Source organism: Oenanthe melanoleuca, chromosome 17, assembly GCF_029582105.1.
Source record: "Oenanthe melanoleuca isolate GR-GAL-2019-014 chromosome 17, OMel1.0, whole genome shotgun sequence".
Taxonomy (NCBI): Eukaryota; Metazoa; Chordata; class Aves; order Passeriformes; family Muscicapidae; genus Oenanthe; species Oenanthe melanoleuca.
In genome coordinates, this window is record NC_079350.1 from 2,012,778 (window position 1) to 2,037,261 (window position 24,484).

Here is a 24,484-nt window from a genome sequence, read left to right on the forward strand (position 1 = left end):
GCACGGAGCGCGGCGGCGGCGGGCGGAGCGGGGCGCGCCCGCCCCATGCACCGGAGCCATGGGGGCGGGCAGCCCCGGGGCCCTGGCCGCCGCGCCCCGGCCGGCGCCCAGGCGGGCAAGGTGAGCGCTGCTGCCGCCGCCGCCGCTGCCGTCGGGGCCGGGAGCGGGGCTGGAGCGGGGCCGGTACCGGGGTTGGGGCCGGGCCGGGGCCGGGGCCGCTCGCTGCCTCTCGCGCCAGAGGGGTGGATTTTTCCATCCCAGCGTTTTCTGGGGCGTTTTGTGCTCGGCGGAGGGAGAGGGGGAAGAATTTCGATTTTTAATTACTACCATTAAAAAAATCAAATTTGCAATTCTTTGGGTGGCCTGATGGATTCCCTGATTGACAGCCGGAATTGACACTCTGGTACCTCTTATCTCGGGCATTTACGGCAATTTCTAATTGCAGGTAGTTTGGGGGGTTTTTCAGCGCCTTGGCTCGCATGGGAACCGAGCGATTACTTCAAGAGGCCCGGGTTAAGTGCAGGCAGGGGGAGAATTCAATCCACATTCAAATTGCTTCATTAAAGAGACGCAGCTTTTGTTGCAAAGGATTTAAATGGCCACTAGAAAGTTCTTATTTATTGTTTTGAGGCGGTTTATATAGGGTGCCCCGCGCTCGCCCGGCGCATGGAGCCGCAGCCTCCCTCTCCCGCTCTCTCCATCAAGGTGATGCCGCCGGAGCCGCTGCCCAAGGGGAGCTCCCGCTGTCTCGACCCGCACTCCCGAGCCATGGTAAGCGGGACCGGGGCTTGCGGGTTCCAGCCAGGACCCGGCGGGCCGGGAATGCGGGGCCGCACTGGGCCGGGGGTGCCGGGAGCTGGGGGGACTCGCCGGGATCCGCTGGGCCGGGGGCTGTGGGGACGCGTCGGAGCGGGGATTGCGGGGTCCGGCCGGGGCTGTCAGGGGTTTGTGCGAACCGGGCCGGGGATGCCGAGGACAGCGGGGACCCGGCGGGACGCTGCGCTTCGGTGCTGCGGGGAACGGCGGGGCCGCGCTGATGGCCCGCGGCGGCTTCTGCCCGCAGTCGCAGCCCGATGGGGAGCCTCTGCCGGGAGCCCTGGAGAAGGAGGACGCCCGCTCAGCGCCCAGCACCCCTTCCACGCCGTCCGTTTGCTCCCCGCCATCCTCCTCCTCCTCCACGCCGTCGGCCGGCAAAAACGTCTGCTCCAGCTGCGGGCTGGAGATCCTCGACCGGTACCTGCTGAAGGTGAGCGGGGCGGAGGGCGGCGGGGGCGGCGGGCGGCCTCGGGTGGCCCCGGGTCTCAGCCCCTTCTCTGCCGCAGGTGAACAACCTCATCTGGCACGTCCGGTGCCTGGAGTGCTCCGTGTGCCGCACCTCGCTGCGCCAGCAGCACAGCTGCTACATCAAGAACAAGGAGATCTTCTGCAAGATGGACTACTTCAGGTAGGGACGGGGCCGGGACCGCTCCGGGGTGCTCAGCCCTCGCCGGCTGCCGCGGGGAAGGTTTGGAAAACCCGCCGGGCTCCCTGGAGCAGCCGGGTGGGAGACGGCCTTCGGGAAACGGGGAGAAAGGAAGGAAGGGAGTTTGGGGTGCAGCTGCACAACCACCCAGAGGGATTCCTGCCCTCCGGCCGGGCTGTGCGGGCCGCCCCGAGCTGCTGCTCCTCGCGGCTCGGCGGCGGCAGCGCCCGGTCCCGGGATGCGGCGTGCCGGGCACGGACCCGCGGCGGGGAAACGGGGCTGGAACGGCCTCGCCCCGGCTCCTGCCCGAGGGGACATTGCTGCTGCCAGCCTGCGGTGCCCCGCGGCTTTCGGGGAGCCGCTGCCAGCGCTGTGGGCCCGCAATGGCCGGAGCGGCCGCGGCGGGAGCGCGTTACGGAACGGAAACGAACGAACGGCAGCGGCGGTGGCCCGGGGCTCGCTCGGGACCCGGACACCCGGGGCAGCCTGTTCCGCAGGGAGGATGTTCTGGCTTCCACACTCTACTTAAACCTTAAACCACGAATTTTCCCCCAGTTTGATTCGCACGAGGGGACTAAGTATTTTGAGCTCCCCGCCGGGGTTTAACTAAGCATTGGAACCCCCGCTCTGACTTTCCCCATCCTACTGGGATGAGGGAATGCTGTTTGACCCGGGAGGAACGGGAATGACGGGCAGGAAATGGGAATGACAGCGGCGGGGCGCGGGGGGCTCGGAGCATCCTCCCGCCGCTCGGAGCTCGGGGCTGCCCCGATGACAGCGGGCAGGGGAACTCGGGGGGCACCTCAGAGATTGCTCCGGTGTTTTTTTTAAAGGGTCTGCGATTACCCGATTTCCCGCAGCTCAGTCTGTGCCCGCCGGGCTCGGTGCGGTGCCGGGAGTGCGGGGCTCACGGAGGCGGGTGCGGGGCTCGGAGAACCGGGTCAGTCCCGAGGCTGCGGTGCTCTGCGTCCTGCCCCGTGGCGGTTTTTGTTGTTGTTATTACTATTACTATTATTATAATTGTTATTATTGTTATTATTGCTGTTATTTTCAAACCGCAATTTTCGGTGATTTCAGCGAAATTTTCCCCGCTCAACACAGAAAGGCACAAGGGGGTCCCGGGGCCGCGGTGCTGTTTTGGAGCACTTAGAGCGTTTTAATTCTTTTATCACCGTTCTGTTGCCGTTGATATTTGGTTTATTTTTGGTATGTTTTTAAGAGCGGATCTTTCCAAAGGCGGTTTTAAAGTAGTCGGGATCTCGAAATGACCTTCGAGCAAATATGGCAAATAACAGTATTAAAATAAATTTGTTTCGCCACCCTCCGTCCTAGAAGCCCCGAACCCCTCCCGTTGGGAGCAGCCAGGCTCTGCCCGCCGGTACCGGCGGGGCCAAGGGAAATAAAACGAAAATCGCGGAAGCCGCCGCAGGACGCTCCCGGTTCCTGCGGCACCCGTTCAGTGGGCGCGGGGGCTCCCAGCCCGCGCTCCACACTTGTCTTTTGCAAAAAAAGGTGGGGATATGGAGAGATTTTTAAATTTTATTTTGGTGAATCTCTGAGCGGCGGCAGCGGCGGCAGCGGCGGCGCTCGGAGCCCGGCGGGCGCGGAGCTGCCTCGCTCCCCCCGGCCCCGCGGGGATCGCTGCGGGCCCGGCCAAACCCGGGCCGGTCCCGGTTCGGCGCTCTGGGGTGGCGGGCGGGAGTCGCTCCCGCTGCGGAACCCGCCGGGCTGAGCCGCCGCCGTCGGTGCCGGTGCGCGGCCGGGAGCCGGTGTCCAGCGCTGGCATCCCTCCCGCTACCCCGGCACACTCCCCTCGTTGTCCATTCTCTCGGCGCCCTCCTGCCCTGGGAGCATCCTGGCTGGCATCTTGCTGACTCCAACCAGTGGAACCTGGTGCGTGGCATGGGCTAAAGCTGATCCCCGGGATGGATTTTGAAAATTTCATTTATTATTTGAGGCAGATTAAATGCGTGGGGTTTTTTTAAAAAGCAAAGCAGAAACCCTGTCCTAACACGTGTGGTCCTTGGAGCCGAGGCAGACAGAAGGGGCAGTGGGATGCTCTGCACGGGTCACACGGATGCTCTGTTGCTGCAGTGCTGACACCGGGGCTGTTGGGGGATGCTGAGGATGAAGGGTGTCAGGCATGGGGCTGTCATGTCACAACCTCACTGCCCAGGGGAGTGTGATTAGGCCTGCTCTGTCCAAGTGTCCCTTTACTGTCTCCATGGGGGGCTCTGTAGGTGCTGGCTCTGCCATGACACCACGGCCTTGTGTGCATTTTTAAGCAAATGCTGCTGTTTCCTGTGTCTTGTCAAATAATTACATTTGGCATCTAAGGCTCCAGCGCTTCAAGGAGAACCAAATTAAAATTGGAGCTCATTGAGCAGAACACTGTGTTCCTGGGCCATGCAAGGGCTGCTCACAGCCAAGCTCCCACGGCTCCGGTCGAGGCCCAGCATGGTCCCAGTGTGATTCCTGCTCTGCAGGGTGTGCAGTCTGCAGGCATGTGGCCTTGGGGTCACTGGCCTGGCTGTGGCTCAGGTGGCTTCACCCCTTGCTGTTATGTCCCTCAGGGATGATGCTCCTGCTCAGGCATGGCAGTGAGGATCTCGCTGGGGCACCACTGCTGCTCTGCTGTGAGACGTGAGCTGCAGCTGGCTGAGGGCTGTGTTAGAGGCTTCCTACAGAGTGCACCCAGGAGGGAACAGGAGTGTTTGGAGCTGTGTGTGGCCCTGTGGCTGGGTGCCCTGTGCCCACAGGCAGGGCTGAGGGAACTGCAGCACCTGGGTATGAGCAGTGTGGGAGAGACAGGATGCAGCAGGGCATTCTCCTGCCTCTGCTCTTCCCGCACCCCAGATGATGCAGCCGCCCCTGGGGGAGGTGGGATGAGTCTTCCTGGGATGAGTCTCTCTGGGATGAGTCTTTCCTGGTAACGTTGTTGTGAGTTTCCATCTCCCAGAGTTAATCTCTGGGGAGAGCATCTGCTCACCTGACCACAAACCATGCATGCAGGGCATGAGCCCATGGTTCTGGTAGCATTCAGTGAAGCTCCAGCTTGTGCCACAGTTCTGGGCTTGGACAAATCCTCTGGCTCTGTGTCTCTTGCTACAGTGTGGCCCTGTCCCCATCCCCATCCCTGTCCCTACCAGGCAGGTGGCAGGAATCCCGTGGAGCCCCTCTCCTGGTGTTCTACTGCCCCGAGCAGATGGGGCTCTTTGGGCTCTCACTGCCCTGTGAACTCAGTGAGTTAAATCCTGTTGTGTTTGAGTTGTTATTTGCAGTGGTGATGGGTTGGGGCAGATTTCTTGCAGACATTTCTCTCCCCATTCTTGTGTCCCTGGCAGTGGTGGTCCCATGGTGGTGGTCCCTGCAGTGACAGTGTCTGTGGGATGACAGTGGGTGCTGGTGCTCTGTGTCTGATCGCTGCAGTGCTGCAGACAGGAGCTGCAGGCACAGCGTCAGTGCTGGTGCCGCAGGCTGTGCACTCCCTGTGCCCCTGGTGCTGCTGAGCCTCAGCCTCCCTCTGGGTCCTGCTCATGCCGTGGCTCTGCAGGGATAGTGGCATCTGCAGGGACAGTGGCATTTGCAGGGACAGTGGCATCAGCCTCTGCCTGTGCTGCTGCCGTGGCCACACCAGCCCCCGCGCCTTTCAGCAAACCCTGTCCGGCTCCCTGGGCGCCGCTGCTGACCTGGGAGTCCTGCCTGGGTGTCTCCCCCAAATCCCAGCTGATGTGTGGTGGGGATGTGGGACCTTCTCTGTGTGGTGCCTGGTGCTTCACTTTCCCCCTGTCTGTGCTGTGCTCCCCCAGCTGGGCTGGGATTCGAGCGGGGAGCGGCGATCACCACGTGCCATTAGCTCCGTACGCCTGCCCCTCGCCTGATACTGTTCAGCAAGTACGATTGTTTACATAGCACATTGTTCAAAGTAATTCAATTTACAGGAATGATCTTTATTTCTAAATAAAAAATTAATACAGTTCTTTTGTTTGTGCGTTTATATAAACGAGCTGGCACAAAGTCAGTTTACAATGTTCCCATCTGAAGTAAATTAGTGAAGTCTCTTAGCTAAGTCTCTGTATAATTTCAGCACAGAAATGTCCTCTTTTTTTCCTCTTTTTTGGTCAGCTATGGTCAGGCTGAAAAATTTAGACCCTTCTTTTCCTCCCAAATAGTTTAGCTATTAGTAATCCCAGCACAGTATTTCCACATCTTGCTGGGCCCACGGTGGGCAGCAGTTCCTCGGTGTGGGGTTGGCCTTGGGCAGAACACTGGCCCTGGCGGCCTGGCCTGGGCTCTGTCTCTGCCTGTCTGCAGAGCCTGGGGCTGCTCTGGCCACTGAAGCACTGAACCCAAGGGTTAGTGCTGCAGGGTCTCTGCTGTTGCTTGCTGTGGTCGTTCCTTGTCGGTGTTATTTGCCTGCACTGAGATGCTGGAGCTGCTCGGGGTGAGGGGCTGGCAGGAGCCCTCGGGAGCTTGAGGTGGCAGTGGCAGTGCTGGGGCTGTGTGGGGTAGTGCAGTGACTGTGTTTGAGCCAGTACTACCTCTGAGGTGGCAGAAGAGATGCTGCCTTCTCTCCTGATGCTCTCACTGCTGCTCATTGCATTTATTATTTTAAGCAGCAGTAATACCAAAATGCAGATATCAAGTTAAGGCCGTGCCTGGCACCTCATGTCAGACACTGACCTGGGGTTCAGGGCCATGGGGGCCACATCTGCTGCTCATTGTGAATCACCTGTCCTTGAACATCTGAAAGAAATGGGGGTTTTCACACAATCTCCTGGTGAGGGGATCCTGGCTGTCTTGTTGCCTCTTCACTGTGCTGAGCTACCTTCCAGCACAACTCACTCTAGCACAGTCATCATCCTCTCACAGTGAGGAGACCTCCTCCACGGGGGAAAAAGCAGATGTGTGTGCCTGTACGTGTGAGGAGAACACACATGGTTTGATTTATGGCAGCGGGAGAGAAGCAGCTCTGACACAGTTTCCATCCGAGTGTCACACTGGCTGTTATCAAAATAAAAAACCCACGGGCTTGGACGCTGATTCACGGCGCTGCGTCACCTCAGCCCCCATGGCCATGAGTTACACCCCAGTGCTGCCGTGGCACGGCAGAGGCACCGCTGGGGCGGCTCCAGCGCATCTCTGTGTGCCTGCTGCTGCGGGGGCTGCGGCGGTTGGGGTGGGCAACGGGGTCAGCAGCACCTGCACCCCACATCGTGCTGCCTGCCCTCCCCTACCTGATCTCACCTGCCTGCCCTCCCCTGCCTGCCCTCACCTGTCTCCTCTCCTCCGCAGCCGGTTCGGTACCAAGTGTGCCCGCTGTGGCAGGCAGATCTACGCCAGCGACTGGGTGCGGCGGGCGCGGGGCAATGCCTACCACCTGGCCTGCTTCGCCTGCTTCTCCTGCAAGCGGCAGCTCTCCACCGGGGAGGAGTTCGGCCTGGTGGAGGAGAAGGTGCTGTGCCGGATCCACTACGACACCATGATAGAGAACCTCAAGCGAGCGGCAGAGAACGGTACGGAGCGCCACGGTCACGGACCTGACCCTTAGCACAGGGTGTTGGGTCGGTTCTATCACTGCCAAAGAGGGGCGATGGGTGGCTCTGGGGGGTTTGAGCACAAGGCCATGGCAGCACCGGTGGCTCGTGGCAGACCTGTGTGCCGTGGGCAATGCCGGGGACATGTCCCTGGTCCTGCACAGCCTGGAGTGCAGAGGGTGAGGAAGCCGCTGGGATTTTGAGGCTGTGAGTCATAAATGTAGAAGGTGGGACTGGCGGTTCGACAAAACCTTCCCATCATTTTCCACCCACCCTGCCCATCTGGGGCCGTGGCACTCCCAGCTGACAGTGCTGTGCCATGGCCAGTGTCTACTGTCCCAGTCGAGCTGGTGACACCGAGGCCACACAGCTCTGCAGCTCCTGGCCCTTCTCCACCCTCCTGATGGCAGTGCCCAGAGAGCTGCTCACAAGAACAAGTTTGTGGGGCTAGTGGTTCACAGGGAGGCCGGGCAGTACCAGGGCCTGTCCTGTGGTGGAAAAGACTTCAGCACATGATGGGCACAGGGAGTGACACCCCATGTCCCAGCCCATGCAGCATGTGGAAACCATTAACAACCTGACAGGAAAAGAATATGTTTCTGTTTACTGTGTTTGAGTAAGAGGACGAAAGCAGAGTGCCCAGTGGGCTGGGAGGGTCCTGGCTGGGGCCATGGCTCGCAGTGTGTTGGTCCATATGGTCAGCTGCTGTGGGGGCGTGGGGGGGTGATGGGGAGCAAGGATGGAGGGGGAGAAGCCTCGTGTCCTGGGGGAGCAGATTGGTGTGAGGACAGCAGGGTCTGGCAGCAGGGAGTCCTGCAAAGCTGTTGTCCCAGCTGAGGGCTGGGATGGTGGGCTTGCTGCTGCTGCTCAGACCAACCTCCTGGTATGGGCTGACACCAGTGTTGGGCAGTGCTGGGGCGCCTGGTGAGCGTCAGGTGTCACTACCTGTATCCAAGGGGTTTGGAGAAGGGGGTGGGATCACTTTGGAGAGCTGTAGTTGCTGTGGAGTTGGAGGGCCACACTCCCTCCTGCAGTAATTACCCAGCAATTTCTTCTGCACATGAGGTTTTACATACAAGAAAAATAAACAGATGTTGCTGAAGTCAGAGTCCCATTCATCATCCGAAAAGAACAAGTCAAACTATATGAGAAAGTCCTTCAACTCAAGCCAAGACAATCACAGCCTGGTCCAGCTTGTGGAGCGATCCCCGGGCTGTGCAGGCGCATCCTGGGAGCGGGGCGAGCGCCAGCCCTGCTCAGCTGCCCTCCCCTCCATCCCCCCAGCCATCCCTCAGTGCTGCTTCACCTACACTGCCAGGAGCAGCCAGGCCTGGCACAGGCTGCAGCAGGGCCCTGGTGAGGAGTGAGGCTCTGGACACCCTCTCTGGAGGCTGCACAGCAGCATGGGCACAGCTGGGCTGGCCCTGACACCGCTGGGCAAGGGGGAGCTCAGTGCCCCCCTGGAATGTCCCCCTTAGTGTGGCTGCTGCTCAGGCATGGCCATGGGGACAGTGCTGCTCCTGCTGCTGATCTGGGACCTGGGAGGAAGAGGAGGATGGGGTGATGGGACAATTTGGGGCTCGGGAAAGGAGCAAAGAGCCCACTGAAATGCTCTGAGCAAATGAAAGGACTGATGGAGGCAGTGCCCACGAGGGAAAACAGGGTCACAGGGAGGAGCAAGGGGCAGCAGTGATGGATGTTGGTGAGCCTGGCAGAGACAGGGCTCCTTCTGAGCCACTCCCTGGAGAATGTGGCCAAGTGGTGACTGTGATTAGGGCCAGAGGGACATCAGTGCTTGCCCTCACACACCACCTTGACCTTCCTCTTGCTGCTGCCTCACCTTATTCCCTGGGGCTTCCACTGCTTGCTACATTTGTCTTAATTCCACAGTAAGCTCTTGGAGAATGGTTGTTTCTCCTCCCCTGTGTGTGGAGGGGCTCAGCAGCCCAGGGCAGCTCCTGAGTGGCACTGCTGGCTCCAGTCTTTCTGCTCCCACTGCAGCTCTGGGTGTCCCAGGCTGTGATGCCACCATGCGTGGTGTCCCCCAGGATGAGCAACTGCTGCAGGTGGTGGGGATTTCTGAGCTGGGGCTCATAGGGTTTCTGAGCTGTGGCTTACAGGGTTTCTGAGCTGGGGTTCATAGGGTTTCTGAGCTGTGGCTTACAGGGTTTCTGAGCTGTGGCTCATAGGGTTTCTGAACTGGGCTCACAGGGTTTCTGAGCTGTGGCTCATAGGGTTTCTGAACTGGGCTCATAGGGTTTCTGAGCTGTGGCTCACAGGGTTTCTCTCCTGCAGGCAATGGGATCACGCTGGAGGGGGCGGTGCCCTCGGAGCAGGACAGCCAGCCGAAGCCAGCCAAGAGAGCCCGCACCTCCTTCACGGCCGAGCAGCTGCAGGTGGGGCAGGAGGGCCGGGGGGGCTGGAGGGGCCGTGACTCCCCAGACTCACCCCGAGCCCCTCTCTCCTCTGCCCTCTCTCCACAGGTCATGCAGGCACAGTTTGCTCAGGACAACAACCCCGACGCACAAACGCTTCAGAAGCTGGCGGACATGACGGGGCTGAGCCGGAGAGTCATTCAGGTGAGGGCAGGGACGAGCAGGGGTGGCCACCATCAGCCCAGCAGTCCCCAGCAGGGCAGGGAGGGGACACCTGGGGGCTGGCACCAGGCAGGGCTCACAGCCCCGAGGCTCCTCACCCCGACCCTCCAGCACCCAGCAGCTCCCTGCTGCCTCTCCTGCCTGTCAGCTCCTATGCTCCTGCAGCGATGCCAGCACTGTTCTTTCTCTGTCTCACTCGTGGCTTTTCTATTTGTTTTTTTTCCCTCTTATGATGCAATGAATCAAAACCCCAACAGCCCCAGCCATTCACAATAAATCACAGGGTGGGAAAGCCGCCCTCAGCACAAAGTCATGGAGCTCTGTGCTCTGTCCCAGCCGCTGACAGGAGTGTGGGAGCTGCCACGAGCAGGCAAAGCTCACCAGCGTCAGGAGGCGCTGGGACTGAGAAGTTTAAAGAAGAAATGGTTTTGCAGCCCCAGTGGACACAGTGGCAGGAAAGTCCCCATGCCTGATCTGGGAGGGGAGGGTGAGTGGTGCCATAGGGACTGAGAAATGTCCCCTCTGCAACTCCCAGCTCACAGACAGCCAGCTTTGCCTCTTGGTGACATTTGTACTCATCACTTCAACGTTCTGCTCACATTCTTTCTGCATACAATAAAAACACGAGTGATTAAAATAAATCTGGAGCTTTCATCCGAGATTGTTTTGCCAATGACACATTTAAATTTTGTGCGTGAAAATCTGGCTTGAGCCTCTGTTATTGAGATTCTTCATTTAGCTAAAGATCAAGCAGGCTGCACACCGAGTGATTTTTATATGGATATTTTTTAAAGGAGCTTTGAACAGGAAACAATTTGTCAAACATTTATGACTGTTTCCTTCTCTGTGGTCCAGTGTGCTCTGCCTTGGAGAGTTGATCTTCACTCAGTCTTGGAGAGGTTTTTACTCCCATATATCTTTCAAAAATTAAAGCACAAGAAACAGATCACCTCTTTAGTATAAAAAACCCCTTCCATACATGTTTTAACTCCAAAATGTAATTCCCTAACTACTCCTTTAATTAGAAGCAGTGAGATATGATCAGAGATCTCATACCTGCTGCTCACACACATGGCTGTATCCCACCACAGTACCCTTCTTAGCTTTAGTGTTCTGCTGATGGGGTTTTTGAGTATGATAAATCATTCTTAAAGTCACAACTTACCCTAGTTTAAGCTTCTACTTGTTTTCTCTTGTTTCTACTCGTCTTCTCTTGTTTCTCTCTTTGCCAATGCTCAATTGTCCCAACTGATCTGAGCTGTGCTTTTAGGCTGGGTGAGCTGGGATTGCTGATTAAATAACACCTTGAAAGGAGCTCCCATCATTTGCAGGGAAGCTGTGCAGGGACAAAGCTTTGCATAAACAGCTTCACTCTTGTTCTGGTGAGTGTAAAACAAATCTGTGGAAGCCGGTGAGGTGCAGATTTCTCTGTTTAATTCCTTTTGTAAATTCTTCGAAGAAACGCCCATCCAAGGACCCTGGTGAAGGACCACATTTTAACCCAATTGTCTCCCAGCTGTCACAGCGTTCGCTGCTTTCCTTACAGGTTTGGTTTCAAAACTGCAGAGCCCGCCATAAAAAACACACCCCGCAGCACACGGTGCCGCCCTCGGGAGCGCCCCCGTCCCGCATCCCCTCCTCGCTGGCCGATGACATCCACTACTCGCCCTTCAGCAGCCCGGAGCGGGCCCGCATGGTGACTCTGCACGGATACATCGAAAGTAAGGGCAGGGCTGGGGCTGGGGAAGGGCTGGGACAGCTCCAGGACAGGCGGTGACAAAACCCTGCGGGTGCTGCGGCTGCAGGGATGGTGCCTGTGCTGCTTCTCCTCCTGTCTGATGCACTCTGCCCTTGGGATTAACTCGTGCCCAGGAAAGTCGGTGCCTGGGTTTTACCTGGCTGCCTCTCGGCCCTCCTGTGCTCTCTGTGCCGTGGAGAAGAGGTATGAATGTGCTCTGTGAGGCTCCTTCCTGCTCAGGACAGCAGAGTTGCTTTATCTGGCAGTTCCCTGTGCCAGTGAGTGATCAGTGAGTGCTGGGCAGCTTTGGTCACTCCTGGACAGAGGTTTTGGCTCTGTGGCTCTTGTGAGGCTTCTCCCTTCTGTTGCCCATGAGGGCTCTGGCTGTGCCAGAGCTGCCGGGCACCTCCTGCTCCCCCATGTCCCGATGGAAATCTGGGATGGAGGATGCTGTGGTGTTTGCAGTAACTGGATGGAGCCACATCCCATAGCTGGATGGAGGGCTTGTGTTGTTTGCAGTAACAGAGGCTGAAGCCTCTTCTCATCCACAGGTCAGGTACAGTGTGGACAAGTGCACTGTAGACTTCCCTACACTGCTCCACCAGTGCACCTCAAAGCAGACATGGAAGGACCACTATCTAATAGGGGTGAGAAGGTAAATGTTAGTCCCTGTTCCAGGCTCGGGGGCCAACCCTCTGCTGTAGCAAAGATTTGTGTGTAACATCATTGCCACTGCTGTCCTGTCAGCATCACTGCTTCTCCATGACTCTGGCAGCTGCCACCCACCCACCCACCCATGTGTCATCCCTTAGTTTTGGGGACCCTAAGGTTGATGTACCCACTCTTGGTCAAAATGGCATTATTGTGTTTTTCACTGGACACCCTCGCTGTTGTGACGTGCAGGGACTCTGTGCCTGCATCCACTGAGAACTCTCACATCCTCCTGCCTCAATTCTCCTCAGTTCCCCCTTCCTGGTCCCTGAGCTCTGTCCTGCTCCGTTCCTCACGTGTGGTCAGTGTGAACAGAAACTGGCTGTTAGCAATGGAGCAGGGGGGACCTCCAGCATGTGCTGACTTCCCAGTTTTCCACGAGTTAACAAGAAAGATTCATTTCTTGCAGATTACAGTATTGCTTAAAAATAATAACAACTGGCTGTTACAATATCTGAAGTGGGAATGTTATTTCACAATGTCTGGCCAGAAGACAATAGTGGATGTTGATATTTTTCTGTTCAGCTCTTACAGTATCTGTTCTAACACACAGCTCATTGGGGACAAGACTTGAAAACATGCTTAGGTTTGGAAGATTTTATTTAGGACCCTAGTTTCAGTGACTTCCTTTTGAGGAACACTGAGCCTTTGGCAACTCTGAGTGGTTTTAACTTTTGTCTTTACTATTAGAAGTTCTTGCACCTCTCTTTTCAGATCTCTCTCTTCTCAGTGTGGCAGCAGCAGGTCCCTGAGCTCTGTCTCAATTGTCAGAAGCAGGGGCACAGCAAAGATACTTTTTCAGTATAAACTCTACCATTTTGTCATATCTGCCCAGCAAGCTGCAGAGTTTTCAGAAAATATTATATGCTCCTGGTACTGTTGTTAGAGAGGCTTCACTGCAGCAAGCAGCTCCTGATTTAAATGCAATTACTGGCTCACAGCTGTTGCAGAACAGGGTTCTCAGGACACGGAGCTGCCCCCCAACCAACTCTTTTTCTAAACAATCACTTGCGTGTTAAATTCCTGAAAACTGAAGTAGCTTTTTTTTCTCACATCCAAAAATTTTTAAAGCAGAGATAGCTGAGGTCCTGGCAAAACACATTTAAATGCTATGTGTGTTTCCCTCTGTGTGTGGGGCATCCCATTCTCCTCTCAGGGTGCCCAGTGCAGTGGCTGGTGAGAACTGAGCTGTGACCTGCAGGCAGGGAAGGGCTGCAGAGCAGCCAGGTGCAGTGTTTGAGGGGAGCTTGTGCTGATCAGTGAGTGAGGTGGGCACTGCTGGTCATGCTTTGACTTTCTTGGTAGCTGCTGTATCACGGAACAGATGAATGAGCTGCTGGTTTTGGGGTGCAGCCAGGTTTTGGTTTCACAGCCCAAGGTGTGGTACACCTCTGCCACAATCCTGTCACCTCCCATCTGGGCTCCTCAGTGGCAGCTCCTTCCCTGGGCAGGGCTGGCAGCTCCTGGGCACAGAGTTCTTCCAGAGAGGGGTTTCCTGTGTCTGTCCTGCTCCCTGCCATGCGAGGGCTCTGTGCTGACACTCCCGTTTTTCCCCCAGGTCATCCTCTTTCAGTACTGACTGCTCGGACTCTTCCTCAGCTGCCCCTGCCCTGCCAGCAGCGCTGCCCTGAGCTCTGACACAGTGCCCAGCCCTGCAGCTGCCGCCAGCCCGGCCAGAAGCTCAGCCCAGCACTCTCAGATCTCTCACTGACCAGCACCTCGCACCCGCTCCGACTCCTCCAGCGACACTCTGTGTATGTGTGTGTTTGAGTGCACAGTTACATTTTACACTTGTTTCTTGTGGACTTGTAGAATGACCGTGAGTCTCTCCAAGGCAGTGCCAGACACAGTCAAAACTGGTGACTCTACTGTGCTTGCAAGTCTTGCTCCCAAACCTGTGGGAATATGAACAACCCAGAACACGCTGTCTCAGGGGGGTCGATGATCCCCTCTGAACACAAAGGAAGGAGGAATTTATGTGGTTTGGCCTGATTCTCTTTTTGCACCAGTTGAAGCAGTTCCTGGACATCCCTCCTTCTTTCCACTCGCATGTGTGAAATCTGAAATTGGCTTTTTTGGCTCAGCAACTCGATATATAGACAGACCTTCCTGAGCCAAACTTGCAGGTAGCTGAGACTCCACTGAGTGGAAAACATGATGCCAGCTGGAAATAGGCAGTTTTTCTTCCTCCTCAAAGTGCTTTAGAATCACGTCCTTTGATCACTCAAAGGTAAGTAAATCTTAGTGTTTTTCCCCCCGTTTTCTAGGAGGGGAAGCAGAGATATCCTAAACTGAGAGGAACCATGAGGGTTGGTGGCAGAGCCAGGTTTAGCACCCTGAAGTTTTTGATTGCTGACTTGTTCTTAGAACACTGAATATCTCTCTCCTCTCACAGCCATTTGCCAAATCTTTGGGTTTTTTTTGGTTTTTTTAAAGTTTTTTTACTCTCGTTCTTTATTAACAAGCTACTTTATTTCCTTGGAGTCATATTGGATCACAAATGGGTGATTTCAGAATGTACCTACAGAAAACTCTCAGACAATCCATACTGTGGGACTGGGAAATGCTCAATGGAAGGTGGCCATAAAGGTGTAGAAATGTTCTGCCCTACTGTGGACTCATGTTCAGTCAGTGGAAAGAGTTGGGTAGAGACTGTAGAAGCAGTTAAAAAGGTAAAGGCCACAGTAAGGCCAGCAGGAACCATCTCTAGCCAAGTGGACAGCAAGGGGATGGCATCTTCCTTTGTCTGGCAGCATCACTCTGATCCCCTCTGCCCTCCTGCTCTCCCTTGCTGGGGTATGGCTGTCAGTCCTGCCAGGCCCTGGGATGAGGGTGCATCCCAGGAGAACAGCTGGGCTCACTGCAACAGCAAAGGAAGTGCTCAGCAGTCTGGCCCCAAGTCAGGAAAAGGACTCCAAAATGATCCCTCATTGATGGTAATAAGGAAAAGTAAACAAGTGACCTCTGCCAGCCCTTCTCAGTTTGCACCAAGCCAAGAGCAGGTCTGTAACAAAACCTCTCTCCACGCAAGCACACGGGTCTGTCCTGCTGTGAAGTGTCTGTGAGGCCGCTCTTCCAAGAATGTGAAGCCTACCCTGAGCCACAGCTAGTGAGGGATGTGACTGAACCGTGCCCGAGGAGCAGGAGATGGGAATCATCTGTTACATAACTTGTTTTTAATTGGAACTGTAGATCCATGTGTTTTCCTCTCCGGGAGATCCTGAATCAATCCGTGGCATGAGCTGGGTGGGCAACCATCCCACTGCCCTGGCCAGCCCATACTGCACACGTGGGGAGCCTTCTCCTGCTGTGTCCCTGAGCTCTGTGTGACACCAGCAGCCAGGCACATGGCTCCAGCTGAACCACAGGAACACTCCAGGAGTGGCGTGGGGACATGGGGACATCTGCTGAGGTGGCCACTGAGATCTCTTGGTTTGAGAAGTAGCTGAGTACAAGCACACATTGATATTGGTTGGAACAAATCCACACGTGCACACACTGCTCTGTGTGTACATGTTAAAAGGGTGATGGTACTACCTCGGACAGCTGGGCCAGTATCTGTCAAATTGCAGCCAGCAGCTCTATTCCCAGTTCAAGGTAACCTTTGAAAGGAGAGAGGGGAATTAAGTCCACAAAATATTATTGTCACCTCTTGATGTGTGAGTGACCATTTCCAGAGTGTGACCAGTGACAAGGTGCTCGCACGTGCCTGACCTGACTGGAGCCACCTCTCAGAGGTGTCCCTTGGGGAGGGGACAGTCACCATTGCTCCAGGTGCAGCAGGTGCAGTTGTTTCTGAGGATGATCAGTGAGGGAAGGATGGGTGTTCCCTTGGCTGGCTGTTGGTGAGTGTTTGTCATCACAGGTTGAGGCAGTTGCTGTGTCCATGTGCCAGCCTTGAGATGCTGGTGGGGGCTGGGGGGTCACCAGGGCCTGACTTTGTTCTCCATTTGTGCTTGCACATCCTAATGACCATTTAGTTGTGGAATTAGTGCCATAAAGGAATGGGTAGTTATTCCATTTGACACTGAAGGAGAGACTTCAGGCTGTAACTTTCCCTGACATCCCCCAGTCTCTGAGACTGCCACAACTGTTCTGTTGAGGGAGAAAAGGGTTTGATGTGTTTCTCCCTTCTGTCTTGGCAATGCAACAAAAGGTAATCTATGAAATATGTATCTGCTAAATACCAACTTGATCAGAAAAAACCCCACTTGTGAAATCTCCTGGATATCCAAGGGTTTGTACCCACCACCACAGCAGGGGCTGAGGGAATGTAGGTGCACCTCTCCAGGGATGTGGGCTCACCACAGACTGTGCTCGGGGCACTTCCCCCCATAAGTAGCCAGGAGCAGCTTTGCTAATTCAGAAATCAGGCTCTGTTTATATTAAGCCCAAATTGTTTGCAAAAACTGGAAGCAATTCAGCTTGTGCAGTTTTAGAGCTAATTATGTGTATGGAAAATACTCAACTGTACCAAGAATGTAAGAAATCTTCTAATTTATTCAATACATTGTTTCACAACATATTTCACACTGACTGTTGCCACTGAACCAAACCTTATCTCAGGTCATTTGCATTCATCTCCTGTTTGTGGATTAAAAAAAAAAATTAAAAGTCATTCTCATTTTCTTAGTTTATTCAGTAATTGCCAGATGGGTTCTGGTGCAGCAATGCAGACTCCATGCACTAAACTTTTCCAGTTGCTATTTACAAACCCTTTTGCAGACAGAATCCACTGAAGACAGCCAGTGAAAGGCTCTTCACTGCAGTTTAGTAAGGTGACTAACAGAAGTGGGATGGTTGCAGGTTTTATCACCAGTGATTTTTTCTGGCTCATGCTGGTTAACCCAATGCCCGAGCTAAAGGTGCTTACAGAAGTCACTCGTTGGGGCAGGGAGTGGGAACCAATCCTGCACTACTATCAGTGATTTATCTGTAGGATGCCAACTAAACACCAGTTTTATTTCATCTGCCAATCATTTTGTTGTAGCATGTTGCAATTCTGCATGTCTTGGCTACAATGGTTAAAAAAAATTTTCTCTGAATGAGTGGACAGTCAAGACTAATATTTATTTTAAAAAAGTAAAACAAAATTGTAAGCACTTTTTGTAAAACCAATGTCTGTTTTGTTACATACTTTTAATGTTGTGCTTTGTAAATGTCTTATTTGTGTAATAAATAAAGTTAATGCAAGTAGAAGTGCTGGCACTTACATCCAGAAAATGATGTAATTCCATTTTATTTTATTTTTAAATACTTTCTGGCTTACTAATCAAGCAGCAACCCACCCAGTTTTCCTCTTTTATTATTTTGTTAAACTCTGGCTTCAGGAGAGTTCAACAAACGTTCGTAGTAAATGGATATAATTTCCTAGTTAGCAAACCCGTCATTAAAGAATACCTCTGGTGTACATTATTACAATGATCAATCAATATCAAAGTACTGAGCAAAAAGAGAGGAAAGGAATTCACCAGGACAGCTAACTAAAATCTGGGAAAATAATGTTGATTAAGATGGATTTGAATGACTTCAACCCTGAATCTGAGGCACTCTTTTTAACAAATTGTTTTCAGGCTTAATAATGTTTATACATACTACACTGCACACCTCTCAGGAATATTATTGTGAGTACAGTCGGCTTTTTTGCCGTGGCTTTTGCTCAGCATGACTGATTAAATGATTATTTCCATTTTTCTTTGAGCTGACAAAGATGACAGAAAGATTATATTCCTGTCGAGGGAAAGGGTGAGACAAATCCACGAGGACAAATTGCATTTATTGTGACTCAGATTACCTGCTTTGCTGGAATATTGTCTAGGAGAAGCTGTCTGGTGGTTTCGGTTTGTGCTCGATTGGTATGTCCCAGGCTCTCCGGCAGGTCCGAAGGATCCATTCATGCTCATCATTGTCTGAAAGGCAGAGAAACAGAACTTAAATATCCTCGTGGCAGATCTGCTCTTTGCATCCCTGGGGTCCAGCTCAAACAAGCCATTTTTCCTTTGAAAAATAAATCCATTTCTTAGCCATTGGCATCTCTTAGGACACTTTTTTTTTGTTTGTTTGTTTAAAAGATCGTGTGCCGTTGTGGGGGAATTTGTTAAGGCAGGAGGTACTGGGTCCGTGGCAAGGATTGATTATTCATCTGTTTGATAAGCTTAGCTTGGGTAAACCACAAGATCTACATGTACAGATTTTATAATTTGCCTTTTTGGGCAAAATATGCAGGGGAAATGTTGAAACTATTAGAAATTAAGATAGGCATTTTTAAAATACTCTGGCTGTGTTGCTTGTCGTTTTATAAAATGTGAAGCTAAAGAAAAATGTACGGTAAAATCCCAGGTTCTTGTCTTACAGCTTTTCTTTCCATGCTGTTTTTGAGATGTATGTTGTGGCAGGTATTGATAAGCTGATGCAGTGGCTGAGAGATATTTTAGACCAACTCCTGTGTCCCTTGTTAGTATTCATGTCTGTCGTATTTATTCTGAGAGCATAATGACAGTGTGGAAAGAAAATAAAAGCAAAGACAATATAGGAAAAAACAACTGACCAGCAAAGTTTGAATAGTAATTTTCTGCATGATTTACAAAAAAATAGCTTGAATGTTAAGCTGTGGCTTCTTAATTTCAGGGATTTAAATAGTCTTGTCTCCAAAAACTGTTCTGCAGCCTTTTCCTTTGTGTTTGTGTAGAAGGAAAGAAATCTGTGTAGTAAACCAGGAAAAACAAATTTCAAAAAGCCTTTGGAAAAAAAAAAAATCAAAGTATTACTTACAACAATACCTACATTTATTTTTATATAAATGAAATATATTCGAGCTGCTTCTTGTGTTTACCACTGTCTTAACAGATTCATATTAGCTGCTTGTGATGTTGTAAAAATCTTAATTTTGAGGGTTTGTGGCAGCCCTTGTTATGTACAAGAACAGATGATTGGAAGCATGTTGCTTCTTTAGGAGTCAAATTTTCATGGAGATCTTTTCACTGTGGAGTTGTACCTTTATGTTAAAGCACAGAGGAGCATTTGAAATGCAAAAGGTAGGAAGGTCCTGGGAATGAAATGTGAAGTTCCTAGAGAGGTATGTGACAAATTCTGATGCACAAGTCATCAAGCTTGGGAGTTAATCCTATTGACTGTGGTTGCTTGTGAGTCAAGCTTTGTCTTTTCTTTTTTCTTCTTTTTTTTTTTCCCCATGCTGCCCTCCCTTTTCTCTCAGGGTGCCACTCACCCTCAGCTCCTGGTGGAGGGAGGAAAGGTGCCAAGGTGCTTGCTTTAATGCCTGGAAAATGGCCATAATTTGGATAAAATAGCTAAGTTCAGCTCTTCCCATGCTTCACTGATTTTTTTAAATTCATTAGAGATCCACAGATCAATAACAAAATATCCTGTTAATGGTACATTTCTAATTCGGGTGTAAAGTAGGAGAAATTAGATGCTGAAAAAATATGCTAAAAGAAATTAAAAACATGAGCACAGAATTTTGCATAAAGACCATGCAATCCTCACAGGCAGATTCCACTGTGGGCTGCAACAGGAATGCAAATGTGGTCCATAAAGCTTTCTTAAAAACAACATCCAAGCCATAATCAATGTGCTGGCTTTTGTTCTATGCACTAGGTGTTGCAGACGTGATCACGTGAGCCTTGCCTGTGACAGATATTGTCCAGTCTCTGTAGCTCTGTGGTTTTAGCTGGAATTGCCTTAACTAAAAAAAAAAAAATGTTTATCTGAGCTTGTAATAATTGCATGAAAAGGAAACTTTTGTCTGTTTCTGTCATGGTGAAGGAAGAAGAAAACTTAGAGATGCTGTGCATCACCATGTCTGGCTGAAAGCTGGGCACACCTGGCTCACCTGAGTGCTAGAAATAACCAGCCTGAGTCTGTGTGAGCCTCTGACAGCCTCACTCAGCTGAGCATCAAGGGTACAAGCACAAAGAAAGGCAGATGCTAACTTGGTTTCACAGGTTTCCAACATACCCTTGGTTTGCCCAGATTGTCTCGTTCTGCACTGGGATTTCCTGATCTAGGAAAGCACCCACGACAAATCACTCCAAGGATCTTATCCCTTCCAGACTGATTCCAAAATGTCTTAGTTTGTGCAGTGATCTGAGCCCATGCAAATTAAACATGTGCTCATAAGCCCTGCTTAACCTGCATGTAGTTTACCCAGATGTAAAAACTGATTGAGCAATGAGAATTTCAACTTTGTGTATGAAAAGGAAAAACAGATGTAATGACTCAACATGAAGTAAACCCCTAGAACTGCCATCCAACCCAGTGAGATGTACAACTGCTCCATGGTCTAGGTAAGGGGAAATGAAAGAATTGGTCCAGGATAGGAAGAAGAACCACAGCCCAGGGATGAGAATGGGTCCAGGGCTGGCTATGGGAGAGGAGGCAGGGAAATATTAGAATGTAAAGAGTTAAGCTATGGTAAAACATACTTTTGCTACACTAAAGAAGACTGGTTGATAATTACTGTAGTTTTAGGGCTATTTGAATCAGTGCAGCTGCAACCTCTTCAGTAGTAACCCCTGAAACAAGACAAACTGGGTTTATTGTACTGAACAAGTCTTAAAGCTCCTCCCTGATTGTTAGTAATTGGCAGCAATGGACTTAACAGCCTCTTGACTACCCTTTTTACACTCTACCTGACTGTGCAGCTAACAATTTAAATCACAGATGCCGATCCTTCTTTGTGGCAGCTGCTTGTTAACTACACGTTCCTCTTTTTCTGCCACTGGCTGCTTCCATAACCCTGCAACACCAGGGTTAGATTGGAGAATCACATTTCATCAATATTTAAAATGGAATTAAACCTTGAAGTTTGATTAATGCTACCAGATAGTGAGTTGTAATTACTATTTTGCAAATTGCAATTGTTTGAATATGTTAATATGATTGTCTAAGCACATCTTCACCTTCAGAAGTAATTTTCCTTTTGAAAAAGATTTGAAAAAAATACAAACTCTTTAATCAGTGCTAAATTATCACCCTGTGCACAATTAGGTAGAATGGGGTTCTTCGTGTGGTGTGCTGAATTTTGTGTCAGCATATTTATCTTTACAAGTTTATCCATTTTTTTAGATTTTCCTCAGTAGAATAAACAGTGATGGAACAGACTTTACTGAAAGAGGACTAACCATGCTGGTGTTTGAAGGTAAAGGAAAAAAGCTTTGTCTGAGCATTTCACTGCAGTCTGGTGTATCCCTGTGCAGTTAGTAAATGGTACCCAGTTATTTGTTCCAAAGTCAGTGAAATATTATCATTATTATCATGACATATTACTGGAATCTTGAAACTGAAACGGCAAAAGATTGTAATGGATGAGCTCTTGAATGATTTCCTTGTGTCTCAATCAAAAATGAGATCAGTTTCTAGCACTAACTAAATATATCTTGAATATTGTGGGTGAGATCCTCAGCCAGCCCACACTGGGACAGCTCTCTGTTATTTTTGTGATTAATTCAGGCTGTTTTCATTAAGCAGACAGAGGCACATGGAGCCAACCCTGGCAGCCACCTGCACGACTGGTCCCCAGAAACAGCATCTGCCCACAATAGGTGATTAAGCAGGGGTGCAAGTCCTCCTGATCTCCTGTTGGACACTGTCCACACGGCCAGCAGGTCAGTCTGGAGAGGCTCTTTAGGTAAATAAGACCCAGCTAAAGCTGTTGGCTGTAATGTGTTCCTATAAGTAGCCCACTTCAAAATTGGTTCTTCTCACCAAATATTGCCTGACAAGTTTCTGCCTTGTTTTGGGGGGCTTTAGGGGAAGTTCCAAATGTCAGCAAAGTCCAAGTAGGTGTCACAACCAATGTTAGGTGTATTCCACAGTGAGCTCAAACTGCAGCCCACTTAAATCAGTGGATTTCTGCTTTCCTCAAAATGAAGCCACTTGCCTCCTTTCCCATGTTCAGGCTAAAAGTAGTGGCAGAAGAGATTTCCCCAAATACCACACTCCAGATTTATCTCTCAACTGGGATTAGAAACAGCTGAAAATTCAGGGTGGCCTTGCTTCAGGGTGCTTCCAAGGGATGACATGAAAACACACTGTAATTTAGGTGCATTTAATCTTGCTATATTAAATGCATATTGCAAAGTTTAGAATTATTTCCTTCTATAGCTATCATGTTTCTCTGCTGCTTATGGAAAGCTCAGCTGTGAGAGACTTCTGAGGACTCTGCATGCTTAGGTGCCTGCCATGGCACAGAGCTGAGACTCAGCACTGGCAGCATTGTCATGGAGGCTTCTCTTAACTTTTGCTTTCCCAGGAAATCACCTAGAATTTTGCTGGAATGAGAAACCCAGTGGGTTGAATAGAGAAAAAGTGCATTATTCACCCTAAAAACCTTGTCTGACTGTGCTAGGTCTTTGTAGCTGTGTGTGTTCCTGATGTCTTAGAGGCTGTGTCTGCACTGGAGGCCTGGTGCACTCTGAAATTCAGATCCACGGCTGCCTCCCCTGCCCAAGGGACCCGATGTGAGTGGGTGTCATCTCTCTGTGTGCCCTGCTGGAGCCCAGGAGGGAATGGATGTGCCACCACCAGGACAGGGAGTACTCAGAGCCCTGGCACAGCTGAGACCCAGCCCTGCCCAGAGCTCTCCATGCCCATGGAAGGGTGTGTTCCCAACACAGCATCCTCGAGCAGCAGCTGAGCTTCCTCTCCGTTTGCAGAGGGCCAAGCACACGCAGCCCATTGTAAACAACAATATCACCGAATTCTTTCACATCCCTGGCTCCTCCCAGCACCCGCAGCGCCGTTTATCATGTTCTTCCACTGCACAATCACAATGACATGTGATAGCATCTCAGCCATGGGTTCTGCCTGGCACACCCCTTCCATTTCCACTGCCCCCTCCGGGTCCCTACCACCCCTTTCCTTACTGCACCTGACCCCACCAACATCAAGGCTGGCAAGAAAATGGAAAATATGTTTTCAATTAACCTTTGCTTCCACCCACAAATTCTCACCCTTCCATTCTCTTTTAATTACTGTCATTCCAAAATGGCCCCCAAATGAACTTTCCATCTCTTGTAAAAGTTGTTTTCACATGAGCTGTATATTGAATGTAAGTGCCTATAAGTCTTGTGTGTAACCTACTTAATGGATTCACAATAGGATGGTTAGCACCCAAACAAAGGTGTTATTCTTGGCATGCCGCTCTTTGGAACTGAAACTTCCACAGTTTTCAAAAAGATAAGGCCAGGAAACCAGAAGGAACAATATATCTGCAAAAACTGTAGCTACTGAAATTACCATAGTGACTTACATCATGATGCAAATGTTAATATTATCACTGCTGGCTATAGCCTGGAATATAAATTATGTTGGTTCATAATCTATTTTGCTGAATGGAGGATGTTTCAGATTAAAACCATGTAAGCCAAATTTAATCTAAAAATATTTTTGGTTGCTCAGATGAGAAGTCTCCAAGTATCTCTGTCTGGCACCTGAGCAGACTTTGACACTGTGAAAGACATATGTATGAATTTTGCAATGGCATCCAAAATGTGCTTGATCTTCACACATTTTTATAAAGATACAAAAAGAGCATATGATGGGTAGAGTAAATAAAAAAAAAAAGGTAAGAAAACCCCCCAACTTCTCGTAGGAGTCTGGGATCTTCATTTTAAATGAAGTAGACTCAATTTCTCTCTGCCATCTTCACTGCTCAGCCATTTGCCTTGCCCACTCAGCAGTCCCACTATGATACTTGCCAGAGTTCTGCCTCTCCTTCTGCTGAGATCTGGCTCCTCAATTCATTTATTTGTTAAGCATTGGGGATTATTTAGATCCAGAGCTCTGACATCAGGACAAAAGCTATCAAACTAAAAAAATAGGAAGAGGTAGGTACGTGACACTTTGGAGATGCAGATCAAAGAGTTATAATGCAATTTCTGACCTGCTTCTGGATGTAATATTTTTCAAAGCTTTTGACTTCCACAGAGTCTGGAAAGCAAATATCAGGAAACTAGAATTGTATGAATGTGGCTAAAAACCTATGTCTTGGAGCTAGATGCAAGGGAAAAAAGTGTGTGGGGATGGAGGAGACAAGACCAGAAGGTGAATTTGTAGGTAGCTCTGTAGAGCCTTGTGGGCAAAGAGAAGAAGCTGAATGCCATGGCAGAGAGAGAAAATATTTTTGCAGTGGTACTTTGGAGGAATATGAATCAAAGAGGCCAGCAAGAGGAATTAGCAGTAAAAAGGACAAGCACTCCAGCTGCTGCAAGAAAAGCAAAGGGCTACTCGCATTCGTGTGCTCTACTTGTGCAAATGGAGAGCAGTATTGGCTCTCTGCTTTACAACCCTGCTTTCAGAAATAAGTTTGTCAGCCAAAGTAAAGAGAAAAAGATCAATGGATTGCAATAAACAGGCATTTAACATAAAAATGAGTAAAATTTACAATCCAGTTAACTTGTTAAATGTTACAAAATCAGCA

At 50.8% G+C, this 24,484-nt stretch overlaps 2 protein-coding genes across 10 annotated transcripts in view; one reads left to right on the forward strand and one right to left on the reverse strand.

Annotated features, from left to right (window-relative positions):
* LHX6 (LIM homeobox 6) lies at window positions 1-17,244 on the forward strand. 9 transcript variants are annotated; one of them, XR_008841724.1, is made up of 11 exons: window positions 2-120; window positions 631-771; window positions 1,064-1,246; window positions 1,323-1,444; window positions 6,758-6,978; window positions 9,295-9,395; window positions 9,483-9,578; window positions 11,143-11,317; window positions 11,886-11,989; window positions 13,604-14,275; window positions 15,077-17,244. XR_008841724.1 is itself a non-coding variant. In XM_056504847.1 (10 exons), exons 2-10 carry the CDS (start codon window positions 667-669, stop codon window positions 13,622-13,624), a joined length of 1,128 nt encoding a protein of 375 aa, XP_056360822.1. In that variant the 5' UTR covers window positions 1-120; window positions 644-666; the 3' UTR covers window positions 13,625-17,244. The 9 variants fall into 9 exon arrangements, 8 of the variants coding, with proteins under 8 accessions (XP_056360822.1, XP_056360816.1, XP_056360815.1 ...); XM_056504847.1 differs by having other exon boundaries at window positions 1-120; window positions 644-771; window positions 13,604-17,244; XM_056504840.1 differs by having other exon boundaries at window positions 13,604-17,244.
* Window positions 16,527-24,484, reverse strand: part of MORN5 (MORN repeat containing 5) — a 14,397-nt gene continuing 6,439 nt past the window's right edge. Inside the window, exon 5 of the mRNA XM_056504849.1 lies at window positions 16,527-17,954. Within this exon, the coding sequence (XP_056360824.1) occupies window positions 17,860-17,954 (95 nt within the window). The 3' untranslated portion in view covers window positions 16,527-17,859. The remainder of the gene's footprint in view (window positions 17,955-24,484) is intronic.

Excerpts from the sequence above, each read along its gene's own strand:
- LHX6 (XM_056504840.1), top strand. The coding sequence starts at position 46 with ATGCACCGGAGCCATGGGGGCGGGCAGCCCCGGGGCCCTGGCCGCCGC. Across the intron at positions 121-630 it reads CCGGCGCCCAGGCGGGCAAG|GCGGTTTATATAGGGTGCCC; the intron begins GTGAGCGCTGCT and ends TATTGTTTTGAG. Across the intron at positions 9,396-9,482 it reads TCACGGCCGAGCAGCTGCAG|GTCATGCAGGCACAGTTTGC; the intron begins GTGGGGCAGGAG and ends CTCTCTCCACAG.